This window comes from Barbatula barbatula (assembly GCF_947034865.1).
Source record: "Barbatula barbatula genome assembly, chromosome: 15".
In the NCBI taxonomy this organism is placed as follows: Eukaryota; Metazoa; Chordata; class Actinopteri; order Cypriniformes; family Nemacheilidae; genus Barbatula; species Barbatula barbatula.
Window position 1 is genome coordinate 552,389 of NC_136778.1, and position 14,390 is coordinate 566,778.

General features: G+C 39.4%; 2 protein-coding genes across 6 annotated transcripts in view; one reads left to right on the top strand and one right to left on the bottom strand.

The window, feature by feature from the left end:
- On the top strand, positions 1-4,566 carry tbc1d7 (TBC1 domain family, member 7). Of its 2 annotated transcripts, none has more exons than XM_079474501.1 (8): positions 1-167; positions 435-551; positions 1,283-1,363; positions 1,814-2,004; positions 2,069-2,206; positions 2,708-2,853; positions 3,314-3,443; positions 3,675-4,557. In XM_079474501.1, exons 2-8 carry the CDS (start codon positions 440-442, stop codon positions 3,762-3,764), a joined length of 888 nt encoding a protein of 295 aa, XP_079330627.1. In that variant the 5' UTR covers positions 1-167; positions 435-439; the 3' UTR covers positions 3,765-4,557. The 2 variants fall into 2 exon arrangements, with proteins under 2 accessions (XP_079330627.1, XP_079330628.1); XM_079474502.1 differs by lacking the exon at positions 1-167 and adding an exon at positions 240-321 and having other exon boundaries at positions 3,675-4,566.
- The window catches only part of phactr1 (phosphatase and actin regulator 1), a 17,685-nt gene continuing 6,341 nt past the window's right edge, over positions 3,047-14,390 (bottom strand). The window contains exons 1-13 of one of the 4 annotated variants that reach the window (XM_079475598.1): positions 12,992-13,663; positions 11,695-11,859; positions 10,849-10,929; positions 9,292-9,390; positions 9,007-9,204; positions 8,418-8,634; positions 7,537-7,679; positions 7,296-7,452; positions 6,189-6,244; positions 5,871-5,932; positions 5,379-5,519; positions 5,216-5,292; positions 3,678-4,945 (exon numbers count right to left, since the gene is read on the bottom strand). In XM_079475598.1, coding sequence (XP_079331724.1) covers positions 4,930-4,945; positions 5,216-5,292; positions 5,379-5,519; positions 5,871-5,932; positions 6,189-6,244; positions 7,296-7,452; positions 7,537-7,679; positions 8,418-8,634; positions 9,007-9,204; positions 9,292-9,390; positions 10,849-10,929; positions 11,695-11,859; positions 12,992-13,313 — 1,734 coding nt within the window. In that variant the 5' untranslated portion in view covers positions 13,314-13,663 and the 3' untranslated portion in view covers positions 3,678-4,929. Of the gene's footprint in view, positions 4,946-5,215; positions 5,293-5,378; positions 5,520-5,870; positions 5,933-6,188; positions 6,245-7,295; positions 7,453-7,536; positions 7,680-8,417; positions 8,635-9,006; positions 9,205-9,291; positions 9,391-10,848; positions 10,930-11,694; positions 11,860-12,991; positions 13,664-14,390 lie in introns of those variants that run through there. The other 3 variants (XM_079475599.1, XM_079475597.1, XM_079475600.1) reach the window with 3 other exon arrangements.

The following is a 14,390-nucleotide window of genomic DNA, read 5'->3' on the forward strand; positions in this document are numbered from 1 at the left end:
GGACACAGATCTGCCAAATCCAACCTATGTTACAGGTCAAACAACACATCCGGCTTTCTGTTGATCTGATGATGATGATAATAATCATTCAGAATGTCTTTCATTTTAATCGCATTCAGATGTTAAAATTAACAACCACACACTCGCGAGAGAAACAGCAGCAGAAGGTAATGAATCATCTCCTTTACGTCAAGTGTTTTACGTCATCCTTTAAATAAACGTGTATGGGTTTTACTATTGAGGAAATGTGCCACACGTCACAGGTATCAGCAGTAGTGAGCATCTCTTCCACGGGGTTTTCCGTGATATTCTGACAGAAATGTTAGTGGTCCTTACTGAAGACTATATTATGGATTGACATTACCATGGTATTGTTATTAGTAGGGTATATTTGAATAGGTTTCAGGCTGATCTCAGATCTGTTATTGTTTCAGTGATCATGGCTGAAGATCCCCAGAGAAACTTCCGCTCGGCGTATTATGAGAACTTGGGATTCAGAGGTGTGGAGGAGAAAAGATCTCTGGAGATTCTGCTGAAGGACAATCCACTGGGTAACACTCACATGTGATCAATAACAATCATCACAACATCACAGATGTCGCCCAATACATTTAAGAAACAGAGAATATTACATCCAGGCAATTCCGTGAAAGTATCAACCTTACCATGAAAAAAACATTTTTATCAAAGGTTCATGGTGGTTCAGAGACCCATGTGATGTCTCTCTTCAAGTTTTGAAAGGATTTGTTTAATTTTTAGTTCTTTCATAGTCACAAGTGCCATTTTCAGCAATGTCACATCCATAACGGTCCATACATGTATTCCTCATAAATGAAGTCATTATTTGATGTTCTATATAAAGAGTCATCTGTTCTCCATTTGTTGGGTATTATTTCTTCAGCTTTGTGCATTTTAATTCGCAGAAATCCTATAAAATTTGTGGTCTCCAAAAACCATGTCCTTTTTTGTCATATCCATAACGCATGTTTATTTGCCTTTTATTAAATAGAAGACTCGTGCATAGACTGACATTTTTCTGATGTTTAAACTCTATCAACAGAGGTTTAGTTAAATATAAACAAGATGGTTCAATATGTTGGTAAAACATACATTCCCTGAGCGCTTTTGTGTCACACTGGAATAGCCCATTTAGAGTTTATTTAATTATTATTATTATTATTTATGCATTTGATAGACGCTTTTATCCAATGTTGAGGTTTTCTCATGATTCAGTTGTGTTGTGGTTATTATGACACGAGTCAGATTTGAATTTCTCTTTCAGATGTGGAGAAGTTAAGCACATTCAGTCAGAGGTTTCCACTGCCGTCCATGTACAGGATACACGTGTGGAAAGTGTTATTGGGTGAGAATTTGAGTTGATTATAGTTAACATGTAAGGGATAATGTTCAGAGAGCCGGTTGTTAAGGGATAGCTGCAGTCACCAGAACTGACAAATAGATCACTTTCACTTGTTACACAGCTACTTGAATTTGAAATATTCTTTAGCTCATTTTGACTGAAAGACGTTTACTTTGGGTTTTAAAGTGAGAAATGACGTTCAAACGTCACGAACAGGCAATTTGGTTTAATCATGTATAAATATAATGTCATATATGTTATTAAAAGACATATTTATATTTCATTTGTCAAAAAACTAAAAACTACAGGATTTTGGATTATCACAAAAATCAATAGTTTCACAAAAACGTTTCTAAAACACATTTTGTAAACACATACATTTTCTCTCATCGACGAGAATTTGGGCCTCTCAGAAACGCATCACATTACATGAACGGGTTTGTGTGTCTGCAGGTTTATTACCTCCTCACACTGATTCTCACGCTCTGGTCTCCCGGTATCGTGCCGAGCAGTTTGAAGACGTCATCTCAGCTTTGACGGCCATGAGGTTTGTGAACGCGACCACTCCCCCTACAGATCTTTACCTCCGGATGTATCAGCTGGAGATCCAACAGCTTCCACGAAGATCTGAGCTGAGATCACCTGTGAGTATTCATCACATTCTCACACATCGATGTGCATTAAGGGCTCTAAGCTGTCTTTGTTTAGGTCGAAGGGGATAAACATTTCCTGGCTGTTGCCCGGGCGATGGAGGAGATTGTTGATGACCCTGTGGACTGCTATTGGCTAATCAAATGTTTTGTCAATCAGTTTAACCACAAGTTTGGAGACTCTATACCTCACCTGGTAAGTGTGCTTAAAGGACAGGCTCCTGGAGCTGGATTCACAAACTATTCTCAAGAAGAACTGCCATAGTTTTCACAAATTACAATTTAAAGTCGGCATGAAACAGAAGTAGCGATTGCCTTTTTCCGTATTGTGATGTGTACCCGAGTGAAAAAACTCTTGATTTTATCCAACGACAACTGATTTGATCGTTAAAATGTGAAAGATTTGAACAGCAGCTTTTAAACTGTCGGTCATTACAAATGGCTCAATGATTTTGATTAAAGATTACAAATGCAAATTAATAAAAAATATCAAATGATGTGCACAGATAAATCATTCATAATAAATACTGCTACACTGTGTAAAACAATTAGAATGATCATTTTTAATTTCATGCCGACTTTAAGAGAAAAGTTACGAATGTTTTGTATTGAGAGGTTAATCTTAGGAAAGAAATGGATTAGAATTCAAAGAGTTTGGTGTTGAGGAATTTCATATGGATATCTGTCTCTTTCTCAGCCTAAGAGTTTGGAGCACTTCTTGTCTCAGGAGGACAGCGGTCTGTTTGCTCATCTGAAGGCGTCTGGCAGTCTGGGTTCACTGCCGTACTGTCTGTGGTTCAGACGCTGTTTCGCAGGCTGTTTACCAGAGTCCAGTCTACAGAGGTCAAACTGCCTACATACAGTCTTTTATTCTTTCATTTCCTGTTCTGAAGCCGTGATCAGATTCATTAAAAAAATAAGACTTAAGATATATCGTAAGTTAGTAAGTACAATTCTTAAAACCGCAGAGCATACTCATGACTTCCGTCTTATTAAAAGTCGGCATGACTTTAAAAATGATCATTCACAGTGTTGTAGTGTTTAATATCAATTATTTATTCATGCACATCATTATTTTTATGATGTAATGCTTTACAGAGCAAAAGACAATCGCTACTTCCGTTTCATGCCGACTTTAAAACCACAATTAAGAACCATTTTCTTGATAAGGATGTTTGGTGATTTTAGACCTTTTACTACATATTTCACAGAATGAATAATGTTTTACAAATACTGAAAATATACAGTCGTGTACTATGATCCTGATCCAACTCAAAACTCCTGTCATGTGATTGGTTGACAGGGTGTGGGATAAAGTGATCAGTGGATCCTGTAAGATTTTGGTGTTTGTTGCCGTTGAGATTCTGCTCAGTTATAAGATCATGCTGATGGGAATGAATCACCCTGACGGAGTCTTCAACTTCCTGTCTAATGTGAGTACACACGTGTACACAAGCTTTCTGTACCGAAGATGTCGAAATCTTCATTACCACCACAAAATATTTCAACTTATCTCACAGTTTTAAAAATGAATGCAATGAGCACTTCCTGGATAGTTTTAGGCCTAAATTGTTTTGGTCGGTTTGAGAAGTTCTTTCTGAAGTTCCAAGATGAGGATGAAACGTTGCCGAACTTCTAAACAAATTCTCACTTTCTCTTCACAGATACCACAAGAAAATACAGATGCTATCGTGACAAAAGCCATCGACCTCTGGCACAAATACTGCGGGACACCCATGCATTCTGTTCAATAATACAGATGACTGTCATCCAGAAACTTCAAGATCTCTCGAACGACCTGAAGAACAACTCACAAAGACTCACAGCTGTGTGTGTGCGTGTGTGTGTGTGGTTCTATTATTTATTAGGTTCCTTTACATCAGGATGTGCATACATCATACATCATTCAGGAGTGACTGTACATTACGTAACATGCACGTTCTGCTCTCTTCCCCATAATGTGAGCTGATAGCTGCACAAGAGCCGAACATTAATGGAAACAAAAAGACATCCATCAGTCAAAACACGTGCACTTCTGATGGTGTTTCAGATGTGCGTGTGAGAGAAATAATTCACCCAAAACGCCGTCACACGTGGAACACAAAGACACATTTGATTGTAAAGGTTCAGTTTTGTGTGAGTTCTGTAGGAGAAGAGGTGATGGGCAGATGTGAGAGAATGCTGAAAAAACCTTTACGTTTGTAGGATTTATTCGTTTTATGCGCTGCTTGTACCTCCAGTATCAAAGTCTGTTAAAAATCTTAATATGAACATAAAAAATGTGGACATTTCTGTGATCACATATAATAAAATAAAATAGAAAAACATAACGCAGATTATTTTGACTCGTGAAACGAAACGAAAGTTTTGGTTTCATTTTGGCAAATGTGCACCTGTAAACCAAACGCCCTTCACCCTAGAGAGAGAGAGAATGAGACGACAACACCTTAACATCTGAAAACACATTATTGCTCTGCTGTCACTCAACAATGGTCTGGATTTCATTTGGCGACTTTACAAAGAAACGAAACATAAAATATGGACCGCAACATGATTGATTGATTCATTTCTGCTGGATTATGAATAGAAAACCAATATCACAATATCAGCTGCTCCAAGACCCAACAGATCTGAAAAGTAAAATAAGAGCACATACGACTGACAGACATCGGCTTTTTAAAGGTTTTGTCAGAATATACACAAACAGCTCTGTCCTTCCTCTCCACCGGCTCTTAAATCTCAACGGTGAGGATCTGCCAGCCGACGCCGGTCGATATTCCCGGGTGATGTGGGACTCGGGATCGGATGCTCTGAATTCAATCTGAGCGACGCTTCGATCGGTCGTGATGCCTGTTTCAAGTTCACAGTCTCACCATATCAAACAGCTCCACATGAGCGTTCGTGAACTCAAATCCTCAGTTACGGTCGATGAAACCTAAACATGAAGATGAAGAAAGATCAACTGTTCTGAGTCCATAAAATACTTTTAACAAATTGAAGTGTATAAAGTCTCGAATAACAAAAATAGTTTTTCTTCATTTCTATTGTGAACCAAATGCGTTACCATCACTTTTCTCAACAAGGATTAGTGGATGATTATTGGAAGCAAATAATAATAATAATAAGTACTCTTAGGAATAAAATAATATGAATCATAAGGTGCTTATAATGTTTGCAATGATGTCAGCTGCTTGTGTTTGATCACCTGGTTAGATGTCGACTGGACTCGTGCACCTCCATCTCTGTGCTCTTGAACTCATTGAGTTCTTTACGTATGGCGGCCTGTGAGCGACACAAACATCACATACAAACGATCAACGATCAATCTCACATGCGCTCAGAGTAAACAGTTGTTAAAGTGGGTGAACCTTATCGGCGGCAGTGAGACGCGTCCAGGGTTTATCGGCCCGTCGGTCGTAATCCTGAGCTTCCGCCACTTCCACATAATCACTGAAGCGGATGAGAATCTTGGCCTCTCGGAGCTCCTCTACGGTCGGTCTCTGACTCAACTACACACACAGGAGATTGTGGAGATGTTGTTTTCAGTGGTATTTGGTAGTACAATTTATTTTTGTTTGTGAATTTGAAATGCTCTGAACGAACTGAAGAAATAATAAGAGAGGATTGCAAGCATCTTTGTTCTTGTGAAAGAATGTTTTTAGTACTTGCAACCACGTCACGTGTGGATTGAAGGAGTGTGTAATGCAATGAAAGCACAGAAATGTCATAATCCTTCCTACAGTCATTCGGACTGAATAAACATCAACACACACATACGGTTAATTTGTGGTGTAATTCCGATCTAATGTGTGGTGTTGCTATAGGAACCGTTATTAGAAAGCCCTGAAATCTCTGCTCACCTTCCTCGAGAGTCTTTTCTTAAGCTCTCGTTTCTCCTCCAGTTCTTCTTGTTCATTTCGAGCTGAACGACAGACATCAAACACAGAACATTCAACAGCGCTGTACTGCATAAACACATGAAATATACACACATGCCCTCGTCTCCACATCATCCAGACTCAAACCGCTTCTGATGTCAAATGATGTTTTCATATTTCTCACACGTCGGTTGTAAGCTGGACTTTATTACACAAATGAATTGACTGAATGAATCGCTCGACTGCTAATGGACAGAAATTGTATGTCATGTGACTGAAGGTGATGTTGTGATAACTTACGCTTGAGAATGTTCCTCTGTTCCAGTTCTTCCGCTGAAGGTCTCTGACTGAGTCGACTGCGAACGGACACCAAACATTTTCATCATTAATATTGGTACCAAACATCTCAATTATTTTTCCTGAAGTGATGGATTTCTCACTTGTGTCTCAAGTTAGTCTTAGATGTTATTGCTGAGAATGAGAATGAAATGAGTCACATGTTGAGACACATGAAGGTGTAAATTATTTTTGACATCTCTCCTCAAACTCTCAGGAGAAACATGAGATTTCAAAAAAATTACATTTATTTTCACTGACGTCTAGGAGAAATACTTGAGATATCACAGTTTTTCCTCGATTGCTGAAACACATTTGCCTCATTTTCTTGAAACTCTAAACACAGACCCGAAACTTCTCACCCGATTCCCTCAGCATCTTATTTTCAGGTCCAATCAAAACCATTCAAACTTGCTAAATACAGTATAACTGCATAAATAACATTTCCATTTAGCAGACGTCTTTATCTAAAGCGACGTACAGAGAAGAGAAAGGAAACAATAAAGCGATTTGTCAATAGGAGGCAATACAATAAACACTGTAGATATTCCTCATCCTCTCGCAAATCTGAGGGTGTATATGTGCTGGATACGGAATAATGAATGTTTTCTCACATACGTTTATTTGACAGTATGCTGTAAATGTTTACTGTGAGTTTAATGCCCTGTAGATGATTCTAGGATGCAGTTTCAGATCTCTATCATTTGTGCTCCTACTGAGATTCTGATCGGTGTGTCATCACATTTGCAACTGAATGTTTACTGATGGATAAACGTGTGCTGTTTCAGTTTACAACGTGACACTTCGGTTCATATATTATGTGTTTTCTGAAGGAGAACATGGATAAACCTTTTCACAGTAAGGACGTTCTTGTGTGAAGTTTTGCTGAAATCACTAAAGGAATCGACATGCAGGTATAAAACAAGTGAAATGTGTTCAACGTTTAATTTTCGAGAACTGAAGGATTGTGCCGACTGTATCGGTTTTAACTGTAAATATTTCTTTTTTATGTAGAGTTGTTTGTGTGTTTGTTATTGATGTGAATTGTGTTTTGTGTGTTTTTCTTCTGACCGGGTGAGTTTGGTGCCGATCTGATGTCTGGATTCGAGTCTCTCCTGATCGCTCATCATGGGCAGGATGTTTTTGTCCTCCAGTTCTCTCTTTGATGGTCGATTACTCAGTTTGATCGCCAGTGAATCTTTACGCAAGATCCTTAAAGCCAATGTACCTACAGACACAGACAAACTCAATACATGATACAGCCGTGATGTTAATAACCGTCAGACGTGAGTGCACTGCTGTACTGACATACTTGTAAACAAAGAGTCGTCATCATCTTCCTCGTCTTCTTCCTCGCACGCGTGTGTGAAGGCTGCTGAGTGGTGCATAGAGTCTCTGTTCTCTTTCTCCTCCTCCATCTCCACCAGAACAGAGGGAACCGCCTGCAGAACAGAACTACACACACACACATTACTTCAATAATGACCATGTATACTGTACAGACTGTATGTGCGCATGTGAGTGTTTGTGTGTGTGCATGGCAACCAGTGTGTGTGTGTGTGTGTGTGTATGCGTGTGCATGTATGTGTGTGTATACACATGTTTGTGTGTTTGTATATGTGTGTGATGAAGAGTGTGTACATGGAAAGCAGTGTGTGTGTGTGTGTGTGTGTGTGTGTGTGTGTGTATACGTGTGCATGTATGTGTGTGTATACACATGTTTGTGTGTTTGTATATGTGTGTGATGAAGAGTGTGTACATGGAAAGCAGTGTGTGTGTGTGTGTATGTGTGCAAGCAAGTGCTTGTGTGTGCACATGTTTGATTGTATGTCTGTGTGTGCATGTGTGTGTGTGTGTGTGTGTGTGTGTATACGTGTGCATGTATGTGTTTGTATACACATGTTTGTGTGTTTGTATATGTGTGTGATGAAGAGTGTGTACATGGAAAGCAGTGTGTGTGTGTGTGTGTGTGTGTGTGTGTGTGTGTGTGTGTGTGTGTGTGTGTGTGTATACGTGTGCATGTATGTGTGTGTATACACATGTTTGTGTGTTTGTATATGTGTGTGATGAAGAGTGTGTACATGGAAAGCAGTGTGTGTGTGTGTGTGTGTGTGTGTGCAAGCAAGTGCTTGTGTGTGCACATGTTTGATTGTATGTATGTGTGTGCATGTGTGTGTGTGTGTGTGTGCTCACCTCTCTAGTCTTTGCATGGTGAGCGCGAGGGTTTTATTGAGTTCTTCTATGATGCGACTGGGCGGGTGCAGTGACAGAGGGATGGTGGCGTATTGCTGCGGGTGTGTGTGTGTGTGCGCGCCCAGTGACGGCAGACATTTGAGTGGAAATGAATGTGCCGGCTCACAAATCAACACTTTCTTTGGAGGAAGAGGTGGTGACAGTTTGGCGAGCATCTCTAAAAAATAAAAACAAGAGACACAAAATGAGGTTCCTCAAAAGATGACTTCAATTGTTGTGTTACTGTCTCTTTAAGACTTCAATGACCTCGGTAATATCTGCATATCATTTACATTTAGGCATTTGGGAGATGCTTTTATCCAAAGCGACTTACATTACATTATATATACAATTATACATAAGTATCTGCAATCCCCTGCGATCCAACACACAGCCTCGATATTTAGATAGATAGATAAATATGTATTATATAACAAATAATACAGACAATTACCAAGGTATGCAAGTAATGTTTGACGTAGCTCAGCCGTATTGTGATGGTGATGTCATAGGAAGTAGTTTTGTGTATGTATATGTGAAGCGAGGTCACCTGTCAGGTGGTTGGGTATTCTGCTGTATGGCTTTGGCGGTAAGGCAGGTGGCTGTTTTAGTGTCGCCGGTCTCACGTGTGTGATGTCACTCGGCAACGGCACAGGTTTCACAGAGGGCGGGGCCTGAGACGGCTTTGATGCGAGATCCGTAAGACACGTCACGGCGTCTCCAGACGACTGCGCTCCTGAGAAGGAAACTACAGGAGGAGATGATGGATTTTTTATCTGAAGCACCTTCAGGTTCAGTGTTTGTATGGATGTATGAACCGTAGAGGCGTGCGTACCTGTGAGGTTACTGTCTGTAGATTCTGACGCAGGACTGATGATGGTCTGTCTGTCCACATCACTGACACACACATGAGACGCATCTACACTCACCTCCTCTACACACACACAGATCAAAACCATTTGTTTTGTCATCTGAAAATAGTTACAAATTCTTATTGTTTTTACATACAATCTACTGAATCTGACAATGAACCTGCAGACACTGTCAAATTACTTTTAGATATTATTTGATGTAATCAATTTAATACATACACTTATGTTGTTTTTATATATTTTTTACATACATTTATATAGTGTATATGGGCCATTTTACAGAATTGGTGCGAAATCAGAGTTGAAAACATTTCAGAGTTTTTTCCCCAGAAATGTTTAATGTATGTGAATTGTTTAATATCAAAGGTTCACATTTCTAGTAATTCAGCAGTCAATTTTCACATTCAAATTTCAGAACGTTCTGGCATATTCTTCCTCTCTCCAAATTCCGTCACTACCGAAACACAATAATAGACAATTCAATAAGAAGGATTTTATTTACATCTGCTTTTTAAATAATTTTTACGTGTAAATCAATAACAGTTACCATTTTAATAACATTTCAAGTCTAATTTATGATATTTGTTGTATTAATCGAATCTTTCTTTGTAAAAGACATGAAATGAATCATCCTGATTTCAAAGTTAAGGCTTCTTTAGTTATATATATACATTGACCCAAACACTATCATAACATTTCGGTTTCGGTCGTGACACATTTTCACTAGCAATAGTAATGTTTTTGTAGTGATCTCAATATTTAATGTGAACAGACTTTCCTCACTTGTTAATGTTAATACAAATAACTTGCACATACAGCAGACACACATCTGACAGTAAATATTCATCATAGAAAACCAACAGCTCACATTCTATATCACTATTAAAACATACTAAAATACTGATGATTTGCAGAACTGTACGGAGTTAGTTGTTTCTGTTTGTCACTACCGAAACAATGATACCCAGTGATAGGTTCTCTTTGCTAGTGACTGTTTTTATACTTTTGAGTCTAGTTCAAAGATGATAATCAGCTCATGGTTAGCAAGCACAGTTCTGAACAGATGTACACACAAAACGCCCGAAACCGTTTGCTTAATTGCAGAAAAAAAGATGTTTGGTAGTGACGTTCCTCAAAGTTAAACACAGATTTTCAGTCTTTTGAACACATTTACTTCACAATGATATGACCGATCCACTCAGTGTGTAGTTATTAGAGAGAGGGACACAGTAATGATTCGTGATCAAAAATGTAGGGGTGTGGCTAAAATCTGTCTCAGCCAATAGACTACAACATGCACTGTTTCGGAAGTGACATGAAAATCCAGGACTCGTTTTAACCATTTAAAAAAACTTTTAAAATAATGGTTTTGATCTTCACTTTTTTTAAAACATAAAAAATATAATATTTTAAAAACAACAATGAGAAAAAAAAGTTATTAAGTGAATTAAGTTTTTTGTCATTTTTGTTTCATGCATTTTCAACAATAATATGAATGTTTTTAGTGAAATGAGACTGACCTTTCTCAAACACTTCTTTCAACACTCCTCTCTTGATCAGCTCTTCTCTGCTCTGACGGGTCGACATCTTTCTCTCCAGCACTAACACAAAACACATCAACACATTAGATTAGATTCAACTGTATTGTCATTACACATATACAAGTACAGTGTAACGATATGGAAACACATCATCGTACAGTTGCGTATAAAGTAATGTATGCAGTAGTCTGTGCAGTAGCGTGTACAGTTGCTTGTGCAGTTGTGTGTAGAGTTGTGTGTGAAGTTGCGTGTACAGTTGCGTGTGCAGTTGCGTGTGCAGTTTGGTGTACAGTTGCGTGTGAAGTTGCGTGTACAGTTGCGTGTGCAGTTGCGTGTACAGTAGCTTGTGCAGTTGTGTGTAGAGTTGTGTGTGAAGTTGCGTGTACAGTTGCGTGTGCAGTTGCGTGTGCAGTTCCGGTGCAGTAGTGTGTGTAGTTGCGTGTGCAGTTGCGTGTTGCGTAGCGTGTGCAGTTCCGGTGCCGTAGTGTGTGCAGTTGCGTGTGCAGTTGCGTGTTGCGTAGCGTGTGCAGTTACGTTGCAGTAGTGTGTGCAGTTGCGTGTGCAGTTGCGTGTTGCGTAGCGTGTGCAGTTACGTTGCAGTAGTGTGTGCAGTTGCGTGTTGCGTAGCGTGTGCAGTTCCGGTGCCGTAGTGTGTGCAGTTGCGTGTGAGGTTGCGTGTGCAGTTGCGTGTTGCGTAGCATGTGCAGTTCCGGTGCAGTAGTTTGTGCAGTTGCGTGTGCAGTTGCGTGTGCAGTTGCGTGTTGCGTAGCGTGTGCAGTTCCGGTGCAGTAGTGTGTGCAGTTGCGTGTGCAGTAACGTGTGTACCAGCAGACGTCTGTTTGAAATTGTCGCTCTTTTTCTTCCTCCATTTCCACGGTTTAAAGAGCCGCCCCAGACTGGCCAGTTTACTCCGCCGGCGGATCGGTGGCGTGTGTGTCCCAGGCACCAGCGAATCAGACCGCATCGCCGCCAGACGCTCCGCCCCCTCTGCTGACAAACAGACAGAGATGTGTCAAATAAAACAAATGATGATAAAACACAAATATAAGACTGAAGATGTTGGTTATTTTCTAGGAAAGAAACTTATTGTGCGATAAATGAAACAGCAGAAGTCTTTAAAATCAAGTCATTGGAAAAAAACTTTCAATAATCTCCATTACGGAAAAAAACACCCATTTCCATTCGGTTTTCCATTCAGTCTTACATAACTCAGTTTCAGATATTTTAATTACTTGTACAATTAGTAACACAGATCAAATAACACAAAATCATCTATACAGTCAGTTAAGAGAATGTAGAAATGTTTAAGGTAAATATGTAACCATTGGAGTCAAAGAAAAGGAAGAAACAGCAGATACATAAGATCAAAGCAAAATATTTCAACACTGTATAGAGAACATTTTGATAAAAGATATCAGAAAGACCAGATATTCTCCAGTAATGTAAGTAGCACGAGCGAATACATCAAATTCAACAAAGAGCAAATACAGCGTCTGATGTTCTGAACAGTACAAATGAAAGGTACAATAATTACCATTAAAATTAGTCATTAAATGAGAGAGAGAGAGAGACTGTTTACTTTTATTCCATTATCATGTTTCTGCCTGAAATCTACATTTACAATAGATATTCTGTTTTCCATATTTCATTTGTTTAACATAAATAGTAAACATCCTTTACTATTTTAATCCTCAATAAACTGTGATGATGTCACTACTTTCAGTAATCTCAACATTTGTTTTATTGTTTCTCTCCAGCAGCAATAACACTGAACAAATGGAAAAGAGATGAATCTTCATAGAACATGTTTGATTTTTCACGAGGAATGTTGTGTAGATCACAGACATCACTTTTATATTGACATCTTAATGTTTCTGCTAGAGATACTCACATCATGTCAAGTTACATGTAAACATATAAAGAAAATAGGCCAAAGTAAAACAAGCATAAAGTATTACACATTGTGTGTTAAATACTGTATATAAAGTGTGATCTAATATATTCAGGAGTGCTCATTTATTTGTATAATTTGATATCTTGCCGATGATGATCTCTTTTATAACGTCATCATCATCATCATCATCATCATCATCATCATCACAGTAATAAGCGGATCACTCACCGGGACGGGTGTCATTCCCGCGGCTGCAGTTACTGCAGATGTGCTTGATGTGGCCCGAGATCACAAACGGCGTGTTGTTGTTACCGGGGGCGGCCGGTTGCCGCAGCTTCACCAAATGAAACGCTCTCCGTTTGCGCGGTTTCTCCGCGGATGACGATGATAACGACGATGAAGGGGAGCCGTCTTCCCGCAACCGAGATGTGATCCAGGTCCCGTGCGCGCCCGTGAACGCGGGACCTGCCATGAGCGCAGCGGGCGCGGACCCGTGTCTATCTGTCACACCCCGGGATGGTGCGGATACCAAACGGGAGAGCGCGTGCATGAGCTTCACCGACCATCCCGAGACGCGCAAACGGGGTTTAATTTACCGTGCCGTGCGCGAGAACACCGACCCCACGCGCAAAACCCGCGAGCACACACTTGAGCGCACACGCACACACCCACTCTCCTCCCTCGGTTTAATATCTCACGCCGGTAATATTTCCCGTCTCCGGTGATTCATCCCTCGGTAATTAATGACGAATTAAGATGAAATCATAACGCACAGATTTTGTTGCACAAACAATTCGCCTCTCTGTAGCGTCCTTTTAAATTCATTAAAGTGACGCAAAATCGCGTCAAAATACGCGGACCGGAATCCGCCGTATCAGACTTATGAATATTAATGACGTCATGTGACGGTGCCCAGCAAACACTTTTTTTCCGGCCACGCTGCTGAAGGCTCGGCTCATTAATATTGATTACGTAACGTGACGCTGTCCACTTGGCGTACCTGATTGGTAGGTGACGAATAACGGCCTACTTTGGTGTAGGATTGGCTCATGAATATTAAGTATTGAACGTACCGCAAATGGGTCTAACTGATTGGCTGACGCTGGAGACTGAGAATTTATGAATATTATTTACGTTCAATATTATTTATGTACATTAAGCACAACAAGAGAAAATCCAGACCACGCCTACGTCAGACACAGATAAGATTCATAAAATAAAATTAATGACGTAAATATTGTCAGAATAAGATTAATCACAACATGCAAAACAATAACATATAAGTATTGTAAAAACAGGAGGATTATATATTTGTATTAGCATCTATTGTATTATTGCTCTTTTATGACAAATATCTTATTGCTCCCTGAACTCTGTGTAAGTCCCTTTGGATAAAAGCGTCTGCTAGATGACTAAATGTAAATATAAATGTATTTCTTAAGTATTCGGGTATAAAGCCTCAGGGATATTAACCCGGGTCTTATTATTTTATATGTGTACATTGGGCAGATATTTCCATAATTTTACTATGATAGTTAATGTCATAATTTCATAATCAGTTTACCATAGTAAATTTCGTTTCCTACTAATACCATATAGCTAAACTATGTATACAGTAAGCTATTAC